Source organism: Felis catus, chromosome C1 (assembly GCF_018350175.1).
Source record: "Felis catus isolate Fca126 chromosome C1, F.catus_Fca126_mat1.0, whole genome shotgun sequence".
NCBI classification, from domain to species: Eukaryota; Metazoa; Chordata; class Mammalia; order Carnivora; family Felidae; genus Felis; species Felis catus.
In genome coordinates, this window is record NC_058375.1 from 8551452 (window position 1) to 8571163 (window position 19712).

Below are 19712 nucleotides of genomic sequence, written 5' to 3' on the forward strand. Positions count from 1 at the left end.
AGGATGTGTCTTGATTTGATCTCAGGACCCTCCCACGCCTCACCCCCCACCGCCAATCCCAGGTAGTTTTGTAGCCTCCCATGAGGTTTCTCCCTCCTAAAAGCAAGAACAAGCACTCAGACGCATCCGAGGGGGTCCCTTACCCCAAGTGACTCTAATGGAATCTGGTGCTCTCCAAATGAAAATTTTCTCTGGTTATGGGGGAAGGATGAGGTGGGGAGGGGGATGGAGGTAGGGAGAATTAATGTTCCTGTCTGGGTTGGGGAGAGGGTGGTCAACAGTCTAAGAGGGGTGCCAGGTAAGATGGCCTTTCCTTCCTCAATTCTTTCCATTTCCAGCTGAGGGGCAGACAGTGTTTAGATAAAATCTTTTTCTCTCCAATCTTCTTCTTTCTGGAGACAGTTGTGTCCTGTAGGTTTTCTGCTGGCTTTCCAGCTAGATTTTCCAGCTAGCTTTTGGTATACTGACTCAAGTGGGCCCCAAGCAGTATAGTGATAATAACCTTCTGTATCGCTAATAACAACAGCTCATGTGTATTGCTCACTTACTAAGTGGTAGGCACTGTTCTGGGCATTTTACCTTCACAAAGACACTATCTGTGATCAAATTTTAGCTAGGTTCCTCTGAGCCCTCTCCTAGACTAGGCCTGGCCTTCTGTATCCAGCCTATCCTTGCTGGGACTGCAGAGCCCTAAGAACCCTGCTAAATCAATTTAGTGAGACTCTCCCCACCCTTGATATCTGATCACCCTCCATATCTGATCAAGTTCCCTATCCCCCACCTTTGGTGTCCTCGCCTGCCTTTAGCAAGAATCCTGCTGGGTCAGTTTAGCAAGAATCTCCCTACCCTTGATGTCTGTTCTTGGTATTTTCCATCCACTGACCCTCCCTCTGCGCCTGTCCTTGCTGTCCTGGGAGGTGAGCTTCCTCAGGCTTCCCCATTGCAATACCCCTACGGCAACAGTCTTCCTTACCGGTCCAGCAAGTGTCAGAATAATTTTTTCATTATCAACAGGAATGAGTTCATTTAACCTCACCAGGATCCTATGAGGTAGGTATTGTCAGTGTCTCCACTTTGACGCCAGGAAGCAAGGAGGAGGGTACCCGCAGGGACGAGACGAGACACCAGCTGTGGGCACCTGGACGTTCCCCCCAATTCTTCAGCTGCAGGTGGTCCCCTCGATCCACCTGTCAGGTTACTAACCAGGCGAGATACTGCGCCCTTTGCGACACACATCCCAGCGTTCTCCAACCGCCTGCGGGAACCGCCTCGGAGGCGGCCGGAGCTGGAAACCCGGAGGAGGGCGGGCGCCGCCCGACGCCGTCTCCTAGCAACGGGGCAGCGATCACGTGGCCCGCCTCACGTGGCCCGGAGCGGCTCTGGAGGTGGAGTGGCCGAAGCGGGGCGGGGCGGGGCGAGGCAAGTTTGCGCCCGGAGTTCGGAGCCCAGGAGCCCCCGCGGCCGCGGCGCAGGTGCCCTCCGCCTAGCTCGGGATGGAGCTGCCTACCGTGAACTTGAAGGTGGCGACGGGCAGGGCGGGGCGCGGGCGGGGCGGGCCCTCCAGAGTGTGTCGGGCGTTTGCTTTTTTTTTCCAAGAAGGATTTTAGAGGTGAGGGGATCAAGAGCTTGGGGCAAGAGGGGTAGTAGGGAGAAAGAGAGCGTGGAGCCGAGCCGGGAAGGAGATGCGCAGACCGGAAAAGGAAAGGGATCCAGGGAAGGGCCTGCAGGGAAGACCGCGAGGGAGCCGGAGGCGGCGGGGGCGGGAGGATCGCTTCGGCCCAAGAGCCCAGAATTCCCCCCCGGAGAGGGTGGGAGGGGCGGACTTGGGGGCGGGCGCTGAGAGCCCGAGGGGGTCTCGGCGGCTGGACACCTGCCCTTTCCCAGAGAGAGGGGGGCAGACCTTTCACCTGCACGCCCAGCACCCCCCCTGCTGCTTTGTTGGCTTAATCGGGTTAAGAAAAGCCGAAATTCGCAGACGAGTGCTTTTTCCAAAGTTGATCAGTGCAGCGTCCCTGTTTCTTAAGAAAACGGGAACTCCGAGAGAAGTTACTTAAAAGCAGAAAACCCCCACCGTATACACTTAGGAGGACGCTGAGAGCCTTTCTGGGGTGTCTTCATTTCCTGTGGCTTGTCCTCAGCTCCTCAAGATGCCAGCGGCTTCTTCATTTTCTCCCCGCCCACCGCCGGCGGCCTCCGCTTCTGGGCTGAGTTTGCCAGCGAGGGGCTGGGACCTTTAGCTCTGGGCAGCAAGGTGTGAGCCTTGGGCCAAACCTGCCATTTTGGGTCTGGGCGCCCTCCCCCTTGAGGCTGTATCCAGGAATGGCCTCTTACTCCCCAGTGACGAAGCACTTAGCACGCGTGGCGTCCGGCACCAAAGGAATCTAACGCCTAGAGGGCTACAAGACAACACGTGATCCGTCTGCGGATTGTTAGACGGGGCCTGTGTTCGGACTCCACATGGGCAGGTTTTCCTTAATGCCATTTGCCTCCCTGAAGCTTCCAGCCTAAGAGGTTTACAGGAGGGCAGCTGCGGTTTGTTGGGGTCAACATCCCCTGTGTTCCGGGCAGTGTGAGTCAGTGCCGGCTGCCTTTTCTCTGATGACAGATTTGCCTACAATAATTGCTAGGAGAGAATCAGGTGAGGGGCAGAGCTGCGGGAATGGAGAGGGCAGGGAACCCTCCTCATTCCCGGGCGTCAGGTTGTTTGCTCGATCACAGCCACCTTCTGAGAAAGCCGATACTGTCACCTTTTTACAGAGGAGCAAACTTCGGCTCAGGTCCAAAAAGTAACCTGCCGAGGTCCCACGGGGATTCAGTGGCAGAGTCAGGCTTTGGACCAACTGGGGTCAGACTTCAAAGCCAGGTCCTTTCCTGGCCTCCAGTTAGGACTGACTTCTGCCTTGATGGTTTCCATCCACTGGGGGAGCCTTAGTCCCTTTGGGGCTTCCTTTGTTTTTGAGCAACTTCGTGTGCCTAACAGGCCAAATGCACCCACAGGTATGTCCTGGTATTCGGTGCCCCAGAGTGACGTGGCTGGCTGTTCCCTAGGCAGAAACAAGACCCCATGTTTCCAAAGGTCACCGATGCTACCAGTCAGAGATAAGGAAGTACTAGGAGGCTCTGAGGGGACAGGTTTGCCAGGTAGCATACAGGACATCCAGCTGAATTTGAATTTCAGACCAACAACGAGTGATTTTTAGGCGTAAGTATTAGGCAATATTCGGGACATACTAACAAACTGTTTATTAACCAAACTTCAGAGTTCACTGGGCGTTCTGTCTTGTTGTTGTTAAATCTGGCCACCCTATAGAGAGCCGCTGTTGACTCCTTCCCTGGAGGCACCAAAGTGGGATGTTCTGAGATCAGGACCCCCGGGGAGCTGGGAAAACGCACCCCTGTGGCCCCGCACCCCCTCATTTCATACATTCCTTGGCAGCTGGTTGGATGCCTGCTTGTGCCCAGCCCAGCCAGAGTGGTCAGTGGTGACAGGTGAAAGAAACAGCTGCCACAGGCCCTTTACCCAAAGGGCAGCCCCTAACCGAGCCCCATCCGAGAGGCAAGTCCTGAGCCGCAGAAATGACATTGCGGCAAGCTGAGAACAGAGTAGACTTGGGCCCATGAGGTCCTGTGAGAAAAGATCTTCGGGAGGAGGGGCCAGGGAATAGCAGCATTAGGTTAAAAATTAGGAAGCCGACTTCCTGACGGGAGTAACGAGGATGGCCGTGTGCTGAGGGCTGCCTCCCTGGCAGGCACTGTGTTGCGTGTTTCACGTACCTCTCTACCTCCCTGTGCTGCTAGATCCGCATGACAATTCTATGACCCGGGCGTTATTGTCCCTACTTCACAGATGAGCAAACAGCAGTTCCAGGAGATCTGGTAACGTGCCCGAGATCACACATGGAGCCAGGATCAGATCCAAATCTTTGGCCTCATTGCCCAAGCAGTTAACCACCGCCCGACTCTGCCTCCCTGCCGTGGCGTTCCTGACGTGGGTCCCTCAGCCTTAGCTGCCCTGGGCGGTCTTACTGCCTCACGTAACAGGCTGCTGAATGTTTACACAGGACTAATAGAACTATATTCCATACATTGATCTGTAGGTTGACCTTAGGTCTGTCTACCACCTGTCTAGGAATCTCCCCCACACCCAACCCCTTTCGTCCGTGGGCCCTCTAGTGGCAAACAAGGGGTCTAAGTCATGGTCCACGTGACCGCTTGGGTTCCCCTTAGCCTTCCCTTCTGCTTAAACCTCATTTCCATCCACCCTTCCCTTTCTCCTCCAGATCCCGACTGCGTAGCATAGACTTTGCTACTTATTAGCTGTGTGACCTTGAACAGGTTTCTTAACCTGAGTATCAGTTTCCTCACTGTAAAAAGAGGATAAAAATAAACCGTACCTTCTAGGGTGCTAAGAGAAGGACCCAGTGGTCCAGAAGTTGGTGGAGCATTACATTTTTTTTTTAATGTTTATTTTTGAGACAGAGAGAGACAGAGCATGAACGGGGGAGGGTCAGAGAGAGAGGGAGACACAGAATCGGAAGCAGGTTCCAGGCTCTGAGCTGTCAGCACAGAGCCCAACGTGGGGCCCGAACTCACGGACCGTGAGATCATGACCTGAGCCGAAATCCAGGGTCGGACACCTAACTGACTGAGCCACCCAGGCGCCCTGGGGCATTACATTTTTATTAGCAGAAAAACTCAGACCAGACAGACCGATTCGGAGATTGGCATCTGAGCTCTCTTGTTTATAAGTGTTCCAGTTTGGGCCAGTGACCTAATCTCTCACTGCCTCCGTTTCTTCACAAGTAAAAGAACCTTCATACTCTCTCCCCCATACAGTTGCAGGGTGATGTGGTCCAAGTGTTCGGGGCAGTGTAGACACATGGCAGACAGGTCCTCATCGGTAACAGGAATTGTGTTATTGACGCTGTTCCAAGATGCCTGTTCACGGGGGTGCTTGGCATGACTGTGGATACGTACAGTAACTATCAGACGCTGTCTCTCTACAGTTGAGGCACCCCGCTGGTACATATGGGGACATAGGTATTGCCTCCATTTCACAGAGAAGGACCCTGGGGCACAGACACAAAGGGACATGGCCCCTGGATCAGAACCCAGGTCTCCAGTCCAGCATCCTGTGACCCCTGGCTGCCGTGGCCCATGGCCCTCCCCTCCCCAGTCTTCTGACACATTGGATGCTGCCTGGGGAAGAGCCAGGCAGGCCCCCTGTGCCGAGCACTGTATGAAGAGTCCAGGAGCTCAGGTCTCTGTCCTCTTGCCCAGCCAGGAAGGGCTCCCCAGGCACGTTCTCAGAGCCCAGCCCTCTCCCCCCCTCCGCCCCATCCCCCAGTCTCTCAGGCAGTACCTGAGAATCCCTGGTGTCCCCTTGGTTCCCAGAAACCTCCCCAACAGCCGGCAGACAGTTCTTTGTGCTGAGATGAGTCACTGTTCCCTCCTGTGTCGGGAAGGGCAGGGCCCATTTGGCTCGGTGTCTGGTTGGAGCTCTCCTGGACTCTAGGCCTGGGTGGGCGTGTCCTCTCGCTACAAAGATGAGGAAACTGAGGCTTAGTCTTCTGCGGGTTCCTTTTCTCAGGGGCTTAAGAGACATGATCAAAAGGTGCTTAATTTCTTCAGTATTTATAAAACAAAAGTGATGTCTGTCACATGGTGGGGACACCCTGTGTCTTCAAGGATCCTCAGTATTTCCAGGTTGCACTCTTTTCTTCCCCAAACAGATGGCATAGTTTTGGACGTAAGGCAGGCGCTCACTGCATTTACAGGTCTTTTCGGCTCCAGGAAAAATCTTTATCTCACAGGTGACACAGAGCGATTTCCCCACAGGCTTGCCTGGGCATCGGCGGGCACCCTGGGGGCCTGCTCCTCATCCAGCTCACCTTAATCAGGCAGAGCTCTGCAGGGCCCGTTGTGTGCATGGTCTGAATGGAGGAAGCCGAGCACTTGGAAATTAAGACGGTTCCTGGAATAGAAGCCAGCAGTGCGGAAGGCTTAGGTGTTGATTTTCAGGAGGAAGGTGGTGATGTGAGCCGCCTCCCCTGTGCTGTCTTTCTCAGTGTCTTCTCTTAGTCCAAAAGCCGGACACCAGGACTCTCGCGACTGGTCACGTGCTGTGGCCTTCGAGGCAAGACTTCTCCCCTCTTGTGGGTAGGGTTTCCTGTTAAGACAGACCGGTGGTGGTGTTAGCTCTTGAGATAAAGATCAGACTTCTTTCCCACACCTCCCGGGCCCAGCCCTGCCCACCCCCCAGCTTCCTGTCCGTCCTCTGCTCTCCTCTTCTGTCCAGCTGCATTGGCTTCTTTTCAGTTTCCAGAAGGTTCCACGTTTCCTTCTGCCACAGAGCCTTTGCAGGCTCCATCCTTTCTGCTTGAAAGGCTCTTCTTTGATCTTTGGCCCTAGTTAATCCCCTGCTTAAAAGTCACTCCCGGGGCACCTGGGTGGCCCAGTGGGTTGAGCTTCCGACTTTGGCTCAGGTCATGATCTCGCAGTTCTCGAGTTCGAGCCCCGTGTCGGCTCTGGGCTGACAGCTCGGGGCCTGGAACCTGTTTCGGATTCTGTGTCTCCCTTCTCGCTCTGCCCCTTCCCTGCTCGTGCTCTCTCTCTCTTAAAACTAAATAAACATAAAAAAATTTGTTTTAAAGTCACTCCCTCAGAACCACCCCACGGCCCCACCCCACCCGGCTGTAGAATGGGTCTCCGGTTCCTTTGCTATCACCCTCCTTCTGGAAGAGGTTCTCACTGGAGCCTTCGTTTCTAAGGTGATGATCTGATCAGCAGGTGTCCTCCACCATGTGAAAGTTCTGGAAGGGCAGCAGGGCACCACATCTCCTCTGCTCACTGTTGAGTCCCCAGGGCGGGTGCCTAGCAGGTGCCAGGGATGCTGGGTTAAAGTATAAATGCCTGAGAAAAGTAGCACCATGAGATCGCATCTCTTAAGCCTCTGGGGAAAAAAACAAAAACAAAAAAACTATGGCAGGGCTACCCGCGTGGCTCAGTCGGTTAAGCATCTGACTCTGGATTTCAGCTCAGGTCGTGACCTCATGGTTCATGAGATCCTCTATTTTCTCATGTTCCCCTACTCTGTGCCCCATGTCAGGCTCTGCACTCACAGCACGGACCCTGCTTGGGATTCTCTCTCTCTCTGCCCCTCCCCCCTCTCAAAATAAATAAACATTAAAAAAATAAATAAAAGGAAAGGGTGCCTGGGTGGCTCAGTCAGTTAAGCGTTGACTTCAGCTCAGGTCATGATCTCATGGCCTGTGAGTTCGAGCCCTGCGTGCCCGCTGTGCTGACAGCTCAGAGCCTGGAGCCTACTTCGGATTCTGTGTCTCCCTCTCTCTCTGCCCCTCCCCCGCTCACGCTCTGTCTCTCTCTGTCTCTCAAAAATAAACAAACATTACAAAAAACACTTTAACAAACCCGTGGCAGACTAAGACTTCTCTGCCTCAGTTTCCCCATCTTTGTAATGGGAAGAAGACATCTGCCCAGGCCCAGAGAGGCCTGGCAGTCAGACAACACTGGGCTAATGGTCAGATTTGAATCTGTTGAGTGGCTCTGCCACTGACTTACCTCTGAGCCTCAGTTTTCTCAACTGTAAATGTCACCTCCACAGACTGTAAGAATGAGGTGCGTCCGTGTATAGAAAGTACCTAGTATGGGGGTCTGACACTTAGGAAGCGCTCGGTAGTAAACAAAGGTAGCCAGTCGTGAAGATACCTTTTTTTTTTTTTTTAAGTTTTATTTATTTAAGTAATCTCTACACCCAATGTGGGGCTCGAACTCCCAGCCCTGAGGTCAAGAGTCGGATGCTCTAACGACTGAGCCAGCCAGGTGCCCCGCGAAGATTTCTTCTAGCGCCAGCCTTCCATACTGTACAGACTTGGTTTTTTCAGAGTCTTGGGACCTCTGTAAAGTCAGGAGTATCAGTCCCTACAGAACTCTTCTACTAGTCTGTTGAGCTTTTGGGCCATGGCACCAGAGCTCTTTTGGTTCATTCGCACTGGGCACGAGGGGTGAAGGCGGAATATCCCAGCCATCTGCTCTGGATTTCACCTCCCCCATGTGCAGAAAATGTCCACATTTGTCGAAAGTTCAAATGGCTTTTCTCCGCTGAAAGCCCGGGCCCCCGCTGCAAAGTTGGGTGCCCCGGAGGCACACTTACAATTGAACTCTGGTTTTACCACTTGCCATCTATGGAATCCAGATCGACTTAATATTCCTCGGAGACTAGTTTTCCCATCTGTAAAATGGGAATGATCTTTTATTTTATTTTATTTTTTGAAGTAATCGCTACCCACGCAACGTGGGCTTGAACTCGTGACCCAGAGATCGAGAGCTGAATGCTCCCCCAACTGAGCTAGCCAGGCCCCCCAGAATGGGAATGAGCTTAGTGTCTGTTCCAGAGGCTGTTCTGAGGCCCCAAGGAGGTTGTGTAAGGCTTTCGGCACAGAGTATGTGCGCGGTAAGTGGTAACTCCTCTCGAGGGGCTTCTCCCTCCCTAGCCAGGGTTCTTTCTTGCAAGTGGCAACCCCCACTTCTGCCCTTTCACCAGTCCAGAAGCCGGGGCGGTTCACTACACACCCTTGCTGTGCCTGCCCTGGCTCTCTGCTCTCCAGGCCGGCGGGCACGCTATCCCCTCCCCATGCTCTCGGCATTTCCCCCTCCCAGCTTGATCCCCACCAATCCCTTGAGTAACTCCTTCAGGGTCCCCCATCCACCACTGGGACCCCACTGAAGCTCCTGACTTGGGGCTCCTGGCCCCCCATGGGGTCAGCGCCACTCCCTCTTCCCCTTCCTGCCTCCCCGTTCCTGTTGTCACGCGCCAGCTCAGAACACCTTTCTCTCCTCCCCTTTGCCTGGCGGGGTCCCTGCTTACCCCTTGGCACCGAGTGCCCTCCTTCGGAAACGCCAACTCACAGCCGCCCTGCCCTCCCCATAGCATCTGCTCCCTCCTCCGTCTGCTTTCCAAGCAGGGCCCTTTTGATTACCAGGAGTAGAGACCAGTTCCAGTAATGGGGGCTGTGATTTTAAGGACATCTGGGGCGATCAGAGGGGTGGAATAGTGTAGACATTTAGAAAAAAGCCAGAGGGATTTTTTTTTTTCTTAAACCATACCAGGTTACTTCGTTGCAGAAGAGCCTTTGGTGGCGTCCCCTCCATGCACTGAGGATGAAATCCACGTTCCTTGCCGAGACCCTCAAGGCCTGCCTCCCCACCCCCACCCCTCCCCCTGCTCTTCCCCTCCTGTATTTGCGAAGCCCTCGTAGGTGCTAGACAGGGGCTTGCGTCCCCTGTTTTCTGGCCGCAAAAGCTCCACCGCGCCCCCCCCCCCCACGCCCCTGCCATCTGGTGGTCACACTCATAGATCTTTTCTTTCCCTCTCCCCTATTTTGTGCCGCAGACGATCCTCCTGGTTCACTGGCTGCTGACGACCTGGTGAGTGACTCCACAGGTGTCCCGGCTCTGTGTCCACCTGTCTCCCGGGATCTGGGTGCACATGTCGCCAGGGTCTTGTCCGTGTGTCGCTTGGGTCTTGTCCGCGGGTCTCCTGGCCAGTTCCAAAGCCAAATAGCACCTCTGCCAAGAACGTCCTCCGCAGGCTCCCCACGTCCCAAGAATGTGTGAGGGGCAGGCAGTTTCCAGAGGAAACTTAGACCCCCCTGAGTCATTTTCTCACCTGCAAAATGACGGTATTACCGACACCCCTCCTTGCCTTGTAAGGTCATTGGAAGGTGAAAGCTTAGCTTTAGAAACTGTCATAACCGCTAACATTTATTGAGGGTGTCTCGGGGCCAGCCGCTGGGCTGAGCGCCTTCTGTGGCTTAGCTCAGTGGCTCAGCAAGTTGATATTCTATGAGCTGAGAGACGCAGGGTGGTCACTTGCTTAGGGGCAGACCCTTACTCTTCTATGGTGGCAGATTCAGGATTTAGACGGACCCGGGCAGGTCCTGGCTCAGCCAGGGTCCAGCCGGGTTACCTTAGGCAAGTGGCCCACCCACCTCTTGGGGCCTTGGTTTCCATCTGTCAAATGGGTATATGGATGGCACACCCCTCAGGAGCTGTGGGGGAGAGGCGTGGCAGTGCTCATCCCACACTCCCTGGGGCCACAAAGGGAGGCTCAAGGATTGCAGGGCTGATTTTCATTATTGCCGCCTAATGAAATGACGGTTGAGCTGCTGGGGAGATTCCTCTGCCAAACCAGGACTGGAAACAGTTGAGCCTCTGTGTGCATTTTGCAGACTTCAAGGTACACTGCCTGCGTCAATGGCGGTGTCTTCCAGTGTCTTCTGGAAAAGGGCTAAGGCTGTTGGAGTTCAAATCCCAGCTCCCCCACTTAGAAGCCGAGTGGCCCTGGGCACGTTACCTGATCTCTCTGTGCCTCACTTTCCTCGTTTTTAAAAACGAGGCCGGTAATTTGTGCTCCCTTTCTAGAGTTGTGAACATAAATGCACATAAATGAGTTCCTTTAAAGCATCTAGAACTGTGCTAGTCGCTAGCAGGGCCTCTGTGCTAATCGTGTCATTGGGTTGACAAGTCGTAAACGCATCCGTCGGGAGTTGGTAACGATCCCCCAGAACAGAAGATACGGGCGGGTGTTGTGTTAGAAAGTGACAAGGTGGGTACTTAAAATTACGTGGTCGGGGAAAGAGTCTCAGAGGTAACGTTTGGGCTGAGACTAAAGTAACACAACAGGGCCAAGTGTTCAGGGTAGAGGGCACAGCACGGGCAGTGGCTGGACCGTAAGAGAGTCTGTGTCACGGGCCGGATCCCACAGGGCTCCTCAGGCCACGGGAAGAGTCTGTAGTTCACTGCAAGTGGGACGGGAAACTGCTGGAGAATTCTTAGCAGGAGAGCGACATCGTCGCCCCTGGAAGGGCAGGAATGGAAGTGAGAGACCGGTGGGCAGAGGCCACAGAGATCAATCCGTGGATGTATCCAGGGGAGGATGGTGTTTTGGAGCTGGAGGGATATGGCCGGATTCGGGGTCCCTTTGGGAAGTGACGCCAAGGGGATTTGCTTGCTGACATTTCCAGGGCAGGGGAGGTGCCCTGGAGCTGGGCGGACGGCACGTCAGAGGGCCCTGAGGCCCGGGAGCGGGAGGAGGCGGGCGCCTGGGGGGCGGTCACCTCATGTGACTCCGGTGCCTCTTCCCACAGGGGCTGCATAGCGTTCGAGGGCCCCTATCCCTGGGCAAACTTCACCATCCTGGCCTTGGGCGTGTGGGCCGTTGCTCAGAGGGACTCCATCGACGCCATAAGCCTGGTGAGGCGGGGGACGCAGCGAGAGGACTGGCTTCAGGGTGGTCGTGGCCCCCGCCCCCGGTCTCCCCCTCACCCATCCCGATCCTCTCTCCTCCTCCTGCCCCCATTTTCCGTTCTCTAAAGCCTTGTGAATAAGCCCACCCAGGCTACCAGCCCACGTGTGTCTTCACTAGCCTGGCCTGCTTCTCGGCCTGCCGGGCCCAGAGCGGCCCGAGTCTGCTCAGGGCCTTCCCCGAGAGAGTGGCACGGGTGGGGCCCCCCCAGGCGCCCCAGAGCGGCCGCTCCTCGATGGCACTGGACCCCTTTCCCGTAACCCGCCTCTAGGTTCTGGTGGGGAGGGATGTGGCTGGAGACCCACGAAGAGGGAGCTCCTGTACTTACGAGGTCAGAGTGGACACAGCCCTGCTGAGCTCTGTCATGGACAACCGCTACGCCCCGGCGGGCGGTGGGCGCTCCAGCACCGGCCCGTCAGGATGACCGAGGAAGGGCTTCCCTGGTGCTGGAGACAGATTGGGCGAACTCCAAGGGACCTCTGTCTTGGAGGTTCTGGAGCCAAGTCTCGTGCCCCATCATGGCCTCAAGGGCAACAGGGGCAGTGGTGGGGGGTGGGGCTCTGGTGGAGCCACAGGCTAGGTCCGGACCGGGTCCCCACGTCCCCACGTCCCCGCGCTCGGTGCTGCAGTCCTCGGGCAGGCGCCTCATCCACAGGGTCCTGCCTGCTTGCTGATGTGTTTTGCAGCAAAGCCTAAGGACACAGGAGGGCACAGACAGAGCTTCCGGTCTGGTATATGGGGGGGGGGGGGGGGCGCATGAGGGCATGATAGGGCGTCAGCGTGCTCTTAAGCCCTGGTGACACGTGGTCACCACGGGCCCTGCGCCTGGCCTGTCTTGCAGTTTCTGGGTGGCTTGGCGGCCACCATCTTCCTGGACATCGTCCACATCAGCATCTTCTACCAGCGGACCGGCTTCTCGGACACGGAGCGCTTTGGTGCCGGCATGGCCATCCTCAGCCTGCTCCTCAAGCCCTTGTCCTGCTGCTTCGTCTACCACATGTACCGGGAGCGCGGGGGTGAGCTCCTGCTCCATATCGGTGAGGCCACCACCTGCGGCCGGCTCCCTGACTGTCCTGTCCCCGGCCCAGGTGCTGGCAGCGCCTTCCTCGTCTCCCCTGACTCTGTCTAGCCTGGCCCACAGCCCCTGCCCGAGTGGGCCGTCCTTGCCCTGGGGACCAAGGCTCAAGGTGCAGGGAGGAGTGTGGCGGGGACGCTGAACCCCAGGCCAGGAGGCGTACAAGCTCCGGCTTCTGCTGCACCAGCCCTGTGCTCCCATCCCAGCCTGCTGGGAGCTTTCCCCGGCATCAGGCCGCGGGCAGAGTTGGGGGTGGCGACCGGACCCCCCTCTTAGCCCGAGCACGGATACAGCTGGGTGTGCCCCGGTTCCGAGGCAGCTCTGGGCGGTAGCAGCCTGGAGCCTCCCCTCCTGCCCTGTGGGGTCTGGGTGGCCAAGGAAGAAGGCGCTGGCGTGGCATGGGCCGCGGGAGCCTCGGCTGAGCCCCAGGTGGTCTCCCTGCTGACATCTGTGTCACCCCTCTCCCATCCCGGCCCACCGCTACCCCTCCAACACCGGCTTTGAGCTGTACCCCTCTCATGGTGGCCAGGCCATTCTCCTGTTCTCTCTGACATCTCATCTCAGACAAGTAGGGAGAGGCTGGGGGGCAGTCTTGCACTGTTTGGTCTGGAGAAGAGAGGCCCAGAGGGGCCCATGACCCGCCCAGGGGAGCAGCCGGGCCAGGGCAGGGGTGGCCTGTGGCCTCCCCCTGGCTGACCTCAGTACTGCCGGGGGGTTGCGGGGAGCCAGTGACGTTCCTCCCCTTGGACACATGAAGGAGCTGGCGCCCTTAGCCCTTGGGACCTGCTCCGGATCATGGGACAGATGTACAGGGCAGGGATGGGAGTGAGGGCATGGGCACCTCGAGCCCTCTCACCTACCTGGCACCCCCAGCCCAGCGCTCTGGGCTCTGCGGCTGTGCCAGCTCTGGGCCTTCTGGACACAGTAACACGGTGTCCACTGTGCCTCGGAGAGGAGCCTGTGGGCCCAGGGCTGGGCACCCTCTCCTCGAGTTGCTAAGCGTGCACTGTGCAGGGCCGAGCGTGGTGGCCACGAGCACTCGTGCTGCCTTGGCTTGACTCTTAGTGTCCCCAGCTTCAAGCTCCCTGCTTGCAGGCAAGTCAGTCCACCTCTTTGACCCTCAGTTTTCCCGTCTGTAAAGTGGGGGCAACAAGATGCCTGCCCTTTAGGGATATGGGAGGATTGGCTGCACACGTGCCAATAGCTTGGGGGCGGTGCTCTTGCCATCCGTGTCCCAGGGCCCTCCTGGTGGGGGTGGGTGGGTAGAACATCTTGAGTCCTCACCCTTCATTTTTTCTCCCCTACCCCCATATCCCCCCACCCCTAGGTTTCCTCGGACCGTCACAGGAGCGCAGCGACTACCAGACGATTGACTCACCAGAGGCTCCCACAGACCCTTTCGGAGGCTCGGAGAGCAGGGGTCACGCCCCGCAAGGGTACTGAAGCCAGGCTGCTTTGCCGGGCCCCAGCCTGGGGCCAGTATGACAGACCGTGGAGGCGGCTCAGGCTGCACCACCTTCCTTGCGCCTCGGATGGTGTTCTAGATGCCCCCCCGCCCCGCCCACCTTGGACTGTGTTCTCCTGTTCATCTCAGGGGTTGCCTGAATCAGGTGCCCTGAGTGGCCAGGAGCCCCATGCATACCTGTCCCAGACTCCCTGAGACCTCCTCTCCCTTCAGGGTAGCTCACTGGCCCGTGCCAGTAAAGCTGGGAACCTGGTCTCTCCTCACCTGCCCGTGCAGCCCCAGGCCGAGCTCCACCTGGGCCAGGCCTTACCCACAGTTTGTTGACCCCACCCGCAGAAGCTCTGAGAGCTTTAGGTGGTGCTCAGCCCTCAGTCCCAGGAGCAGTGCGGTGTGGCAGTGAGGTCCCTGGGCTTCTCACTGCCTGGTCACTCGGTGCTTGGGGACCTTGGGGCCGGAGACCGTCTGCAGCCTCCAGCTGCCCTTCCCAGAGCCACGGCATTAAAAGTTTGGGGAATCTGTAGCTGGGTGTGTTTTGAGCCACGTTTAATCTCCCAGCCAGGCTGGGTCCGGGACCTGTCATTCCTGAGAAGATTTCTCCTTTGAATCCCCAGGGAAACTGGGCTTAGTTGCCAGTTCTGTCGTGGCGGGAGGAAGCCTGGGTTCACGACCAGCTGGGCCTGCCGTGCACCCAGCTTTGGCCTCGCCGGGGCCTGGGCAGAGGAGGGCCCTCTTTGGTGTGGCAGACGGGTATGTGTCTCTGAATCAGATGACTTGGGTATTGCTTTGAATCCCTCTCTGCCACTTCCTGGCTATGTGCCTTTGAGCAACTTAACATCTCTGACCTCAGTGTCTTCTGGAAAAGGGCTAATGCCCGCCCGGAGGGTGATGCCACACACAAAGAGTGCAGTGCCTGGCCCTTGGAAAGTTCCCGAAGTAACAGCGTTGGTGGGTTGCTCCTTGAGCCTGTGATGATGTGGGGTCAGTAGGCAAAGGGTGACATCTCCCTGGCAGACCCTGTGTCTTGGTGTGAGGGCGGAGCAGGACCAACACCTGGTCAGAAGCCCCAAGCGTCCCGTGGCCAGGGTCCCGCTCCACTCCGACTGGACTGAGTGTTGATCTCCGGGCCTCATGTGCCTGGACTTCCCCAGGCCGTCCTGGATTGTCCCCGGCACAAAGAGATCAAAGCCTAGTGCACAACCCCCCCATCCTCCTGTGTCCGTCTGTCCTAAGGGGCTTAGTGCCTGCTGCTGCAAGTGCCTGGGGCTGCAGGGCTGAACTCTGGTGCCTGCTCTCAGGGAATAGACATTAGGAGTCCGCTGTCAGGAGGCAGGAGCTCCGAAAGGAACCTCTGGGACCGAACCTGTGCTCTGGACCAAGGGTTGGTGAGTGGCTGCAGCTGTAAGAAACCTGGAATTAGCTTCACCATCAGAAGGGGACGGATAGATGATCCGTGCTGTATTCATCCTGTGGCTATGGTTCAGCAGTTCAAATGAATAAACCAGACCAATTTCTTTTTTTCTTTTAAAGTTTATTTTATGAGAGAGAGAGTGCAAGCAGGGGAGGAGCAGAGAGAGGGAGAGAGAGAGAGAGAGAGAGAGAGAGAGAGAGAGAGAGAATCCCAAGCAGGCTCCTTGCTGGTAGTGCAGAGCCCATCGCGGATCTCGATCTCACAAACTGCAAGATCATGACCTGAGCCAAAATCGAGAGTCGGATGCTCAACCAACTGAGCCACCCAGGCGCCCCAGACCTATCTCTATGGACATCAGTCCCCCTGTTGGGAGCAAAACAGGTTGCAGAATGGTGTGTGCAATATGAGTGTTAGCATGACTTTAAAAACCTCCAAGCAATCCTGTATGTCGTTCATGAGGGTACGTGTGGTGAAATATTGAAGAGTGGACTAGAAGGAAATACCCCTCAAGGTCATGTTTGAGGCGGCCTTGGGTTGGGGAGGGGTGTGGCCTTTGAGGAATGGGACTAAAACCCAAGTTCCAATTCTCTGGTTTCTACCCAGTTCCTGGCACACGGGAGGCCTCCAGTGGGCGCATGCTCCCGTGTGTATGTTGTGAATATGTCAGATTTCCAAAGGGAATGAAAAGGTGAGGGGGGTGTAGGGGGGGGGCATCTAAGAGAGCCTGTGTCAAGCAGAGGGGATAGTATAGCCAGAGATCCCTCAAGTCTGGCCGGATCTTTATGGGGCGCAGAGGAAGGTTCCTATCCTAGGTGGGCATCCCCAGAAGCAGACCCTGAATGCAGCGTGTGACTCAATACAAAGCAAGGGGTTTGGGCTTTCCGGTCACTGGCCCAGGGCTGCTCCGGGGGCGGGGGACCGTGACTTAAGGCTACTCTGGCGCCCTGACCATGCAGACCAAGTGGCCCCAGGAGCCGGAGGACTGTCCTGCAAGAAGAGTGCCATCAGAGGCCCAGAGAGAGCGAGGGCCACCGGCAGGGTGCCCCCTTTCCACGCAGCATGTCTCAAAACTGCTTTTGTAACATCCATTCAACAAGCAGCCAAGAGCCTATGGGAACTGGGAGGCTTCTAGATGCTGGGATACCAGAATCAGACCGGAAAAAAAAAAAAAACCCCAAGTGTCAGGGGATTGCATCTGGCGTGAGGTTACAGGCAGGGGAACAGCTCATAGGAAGGCCTGAGCGTGTGTGTTCCTGTCCAGCCCGTTACCGGGCATGGCCAGGAGGGCCAGGAGGCCGATCGGCTGGAGCCAAGGGAGGGATGGAGGAATGAGGTCAGAAAGGCAGCAGGGACCAGCTGGCAAAGGGTTAGTAGGTCATTTCAAGGACTTTGGCGCCTTTTTTTTTTTTTAATGTCTATTTTTGAGAGGGAGAGAGAAAGTGGGGGAGGGGCAGGGAGAGAGGGAGACCGAATCTGCAGGAGGCGCCAGGCTCTGAGCTGTCAGCGCAGCGCCCGACGAGGGGCTCGAACCCGCGAACCATGAGATCTGACCTGAGCCGAAGTCGGACGCTTAACTGACTGAGCCACCCGGGCGCCCCAGACTTGGGCTCTTTCTGAGTGAGATGGGGGCCGCTGGAGGGCTTTGCACAGAATGGGACACAATCTGACTTACGCTCTGAAAGGACAATGTTGGTGGCTTGGGCTGGGAGGTGGGGGTGGGGACAAGTGGCCACATTGAGCAGAACACCACGCACCGGGTATCAGTTCCAGGGAGGACATCAGACAGCTCTGCCCGCTGCACCCTGTGGCCAGAGGCACCCGGGAAAGGGATGCAGTCCAGCACTGGATGAATCATGCTTTGCTCACGCCGAGGAGGCAGCAAGATGAGTTTTGGCGGTTGGCGGCAGTCCCCCGTGGCCAGCAGGCCTCTCCGAGTAACCGGCACGGGGCCAGTGGCTCGCTCTCCCCGCCCTCCTGCCACAGTGGCAGGACGCTCCCCTCCCCGAGAGGACAGATCTAGCATGGGGCTTGGCCGGCTGCCCTATGACACACACCCGTAAGCAGAACAAAAGAGCTCACCTTGGGCCTGAAACGGGAAAGATATTCCCGCTCGAGGTGACAAGGTCAGCACGGGCTGTGTGGGGTGGGCTCTTTATCTCTTGGTAAGGAAGTGTTCCAGCCTCAAGGCCACTGTTACCAGGCACGTGGGGTTGAAAGACCGCATGGAAGGGGCGCCCGGGGCGGGGTTCAGTCGGTTAAACGTCTGACTTCCGCTCAGGTCAGGATCTCGCGGTTGGTGGGTTCGAGCCCCGCATCGAGCTCTGTGCTGACAGCTCGGAGCCTGGAGCCTGCTTCCGAATCTGTCTCCCTCTCTCTCCAACCCTCCCCTGCTCTCTCGCTCTCTCTCTCAAAGTAAAATAAACATTAAAAAAATTAAAATAAAAAAGACAGCATGCAAGAGACTGCCTTTCCCCACAGGGCAGCTCAGGGGTATGTTTTGGAAACTGCTCGCCCCAGGAAGCAGATTTCGTCCTGCCTCTGGTCTCTGGCTAAGGAGGGCTGAAGCCACTGGTCTAGTTCCCAAATCCTGTATTTCTTGCTTACACAAAGCTGAGCCTTCCAGATGAGGGAGCCAGAGACAAGCCCTCCTCGTTCCGGGAGAGATCGAGGTCTTCTGTTGGCCCAAACTAGACCAGAGCCAGCCATACATGCGGGGCCCTTGCCTTGGGCCTGGCGGACGAGTCTCCAGAACAGCCTGGAAATTCCAACTCTCTCAGCCTCCCTCCAAAACAGCTCTAGAGCCAGCAAGGCTTGGTCAAATCCCTACTGCACCCTGTGACTGGCCGTATAAGAGACAGGACAGTGTCCTAACCTCGCCGTGACTCAGTTTCCTCATCTGAAAAGTTGGATAATAATAGTGCCTGACTCAGGGATTAGTAAGGTCTGAAAATGTGTCACGTCAGTGTTTCTCATTACCTGTGTTGCCACGTTAATTATTCAGAGAGAGGGAGGAAGGTAAGGAAAGAGTTTTCCTCAACCCTTTTAGGGTCACTGGCTGGGTCTGAAAAGTGAACTGACAAAATTAACCGGGAAATCATGTACGTTTTATGGGACGTTTACACGTCTATGAGAACCTTCACAAGAGAAGGAAGGCCGGAAGTGACAACAGCAGGAAGCATTTCTACCTTTCACACAAAGAAACAAATGCGTGAGCGGGGCGCCTGGGTGGCTCAGTCGGTTGAGCGTCTTACCTCGGCTCAGGTCATGCTCTCGAGGCTCAGAGTTCGAGCCCCACGTCAGGGGCGGGGGTCTCCGGCACAGAGCCTGCTTTGGATCCTCTGTCTCCCTGTCTTTCTGCCCCTTCCCTCCGCACCCCCGCTCACTCGCTCTCTCTGTCAAAAATAAATAAACATTTTTAAAAAATGTGTGAAGAACCAACAGGACAAAGGGGTGTGGGTGGGGGTAGTGAGTGGTGAAGAAGTGTCTAGGAATATAAGGGTCCGTTTAACAAAGGTTGGTTTCTACAGATTTCTTGGCCATAAGTTCCCTGTCTCCGGTGATAAGAATGTCCTCTTTCCTCCTGGTTCAGGAAGGGTAACTTTCTTTCTTTCTTTTTTTTTTTTTAACGTTTATTCATTTTTGAGACAGAGAGAGACACAGAATGAATGGGGGAGGGGCAGAGAGAGAGGGAAACACAGAATCGGAAGCAGGCTCCAGGCTCTGAGCCATCAGCCCAGAGCCCGATGTGGAGCTCGAACTTGCGGACTGCGAGATCGTGACCTGAGCCGAAGTCGGACGCTTAACCGACTGAGCCACCCAGGCGCCCCATGGAAGGGTAACTTTCACGTAGTAGATTTGGGACCTGTTTCAGGAAATGACAGGGGGAGGGGTCAGAGTGACTTTCCTGCTTCTGCCATTTTTTCAAACGCTCAGGTTAAGATGTCCATGATGCCACGATGTCCACGATATCCAAGATGCCGTATTCTGGGGGTAGCATGTCGTGAGTCCCATCACCAGTCTGTCTGACCGCCCATTCCTTTATTCATTAATTATTAGTCCTCTAAACATTTATTGAGTGCTTTCTACAAGTTTTGAAACAATTGTCAGGAAGGAACACAGAGGTTTTCCTCACTGGCAACAGCAGACCTCTGTGGGTCCAGTTCTTCAGGTAGTTGAGGGCTTACGTTCATACCTATTAGTCTAGCGACTATGAACAGAGCCAGCACGTTATTATAAAACATTATCAGGGCGCCTGGGTGACTCAGTCGGTTGAGCGTCCGACTTTGGCTCAGGTCATGATCTCACAGCTCATGAGTTCGAGCCCCACATTGGGCTCTGTGCTGGCAGCACAGAGCCTGGAGCCTGCTTCAGATTCTGTGTCTCCCTCTCTCTCTGCCCCTCCCCTGCCTGTGCACATCCTCTCTCTTTCTCTCTCTCA

The 19712-nt window shown here is 56.2% G+C and overlaps 1 protein-coding gene across 2 annotated transcripts; it reads left to right on the top strand.

Moving 5' to 3' along the window:
• The first annotated feature begins 1365 nt into the window (after positions 1-1365).
• Positions 1366-15381, top strand: LOC102901287 (angiotensin II receptor associated protein). 2 transcript variants are annotated; one of them, XM_006934280.4, is made up of 5 exons: positions 1366-1520; positions 9413-9447; positions 11169-11274; positions 12168-12342; positions 13729-15381. In XM_006934280.4, exons 1-5 carry the CDS (start codon positions 1494-1496, stop codon positions 13842-13844), a joined length of 459 nt encoding a protein of 152 aa, XP_006934342.1. In that variant the 5' UTR covers positions 1366-1493; the 3' UTR covers positions 13845-15381. The 2 variants fall into 2 exon arrangements, with proteins under 2 accessions (XP_006934342.1, XP_006934341.1); XM_006934279.4 differs by having other exon boundaries at positions 1368-1520; positions 12168-12363.
• The last annotated feature ends 4331 nt before the right edge of the window (positions 15382-19712 follow it).

Excerpts from the sequence above, each read along its gene's own strand:
- LOC102901287 (XM_006934279.4), top strand. The coding sequence starts at position 1,494 with ATGGAGCTGCCTACCGTGAACTTGAAG. Across the intron at positions 11,275-12,167 it reads CCATCGACGCCATAAGCCTG|TTTCTGGGTGGCTTGGCGGC; the intron begins GTGAGGCGGGGG and ends CCTGTCTTGCAG. Across the intron at positions 12,364-13,728 it reads TGAGCTCCTGCTCCATATCG|GTTTCCTCGGACCGTCACAG; the intron begins GTGAGGCCACCA and ends CCCCACCCCTAG.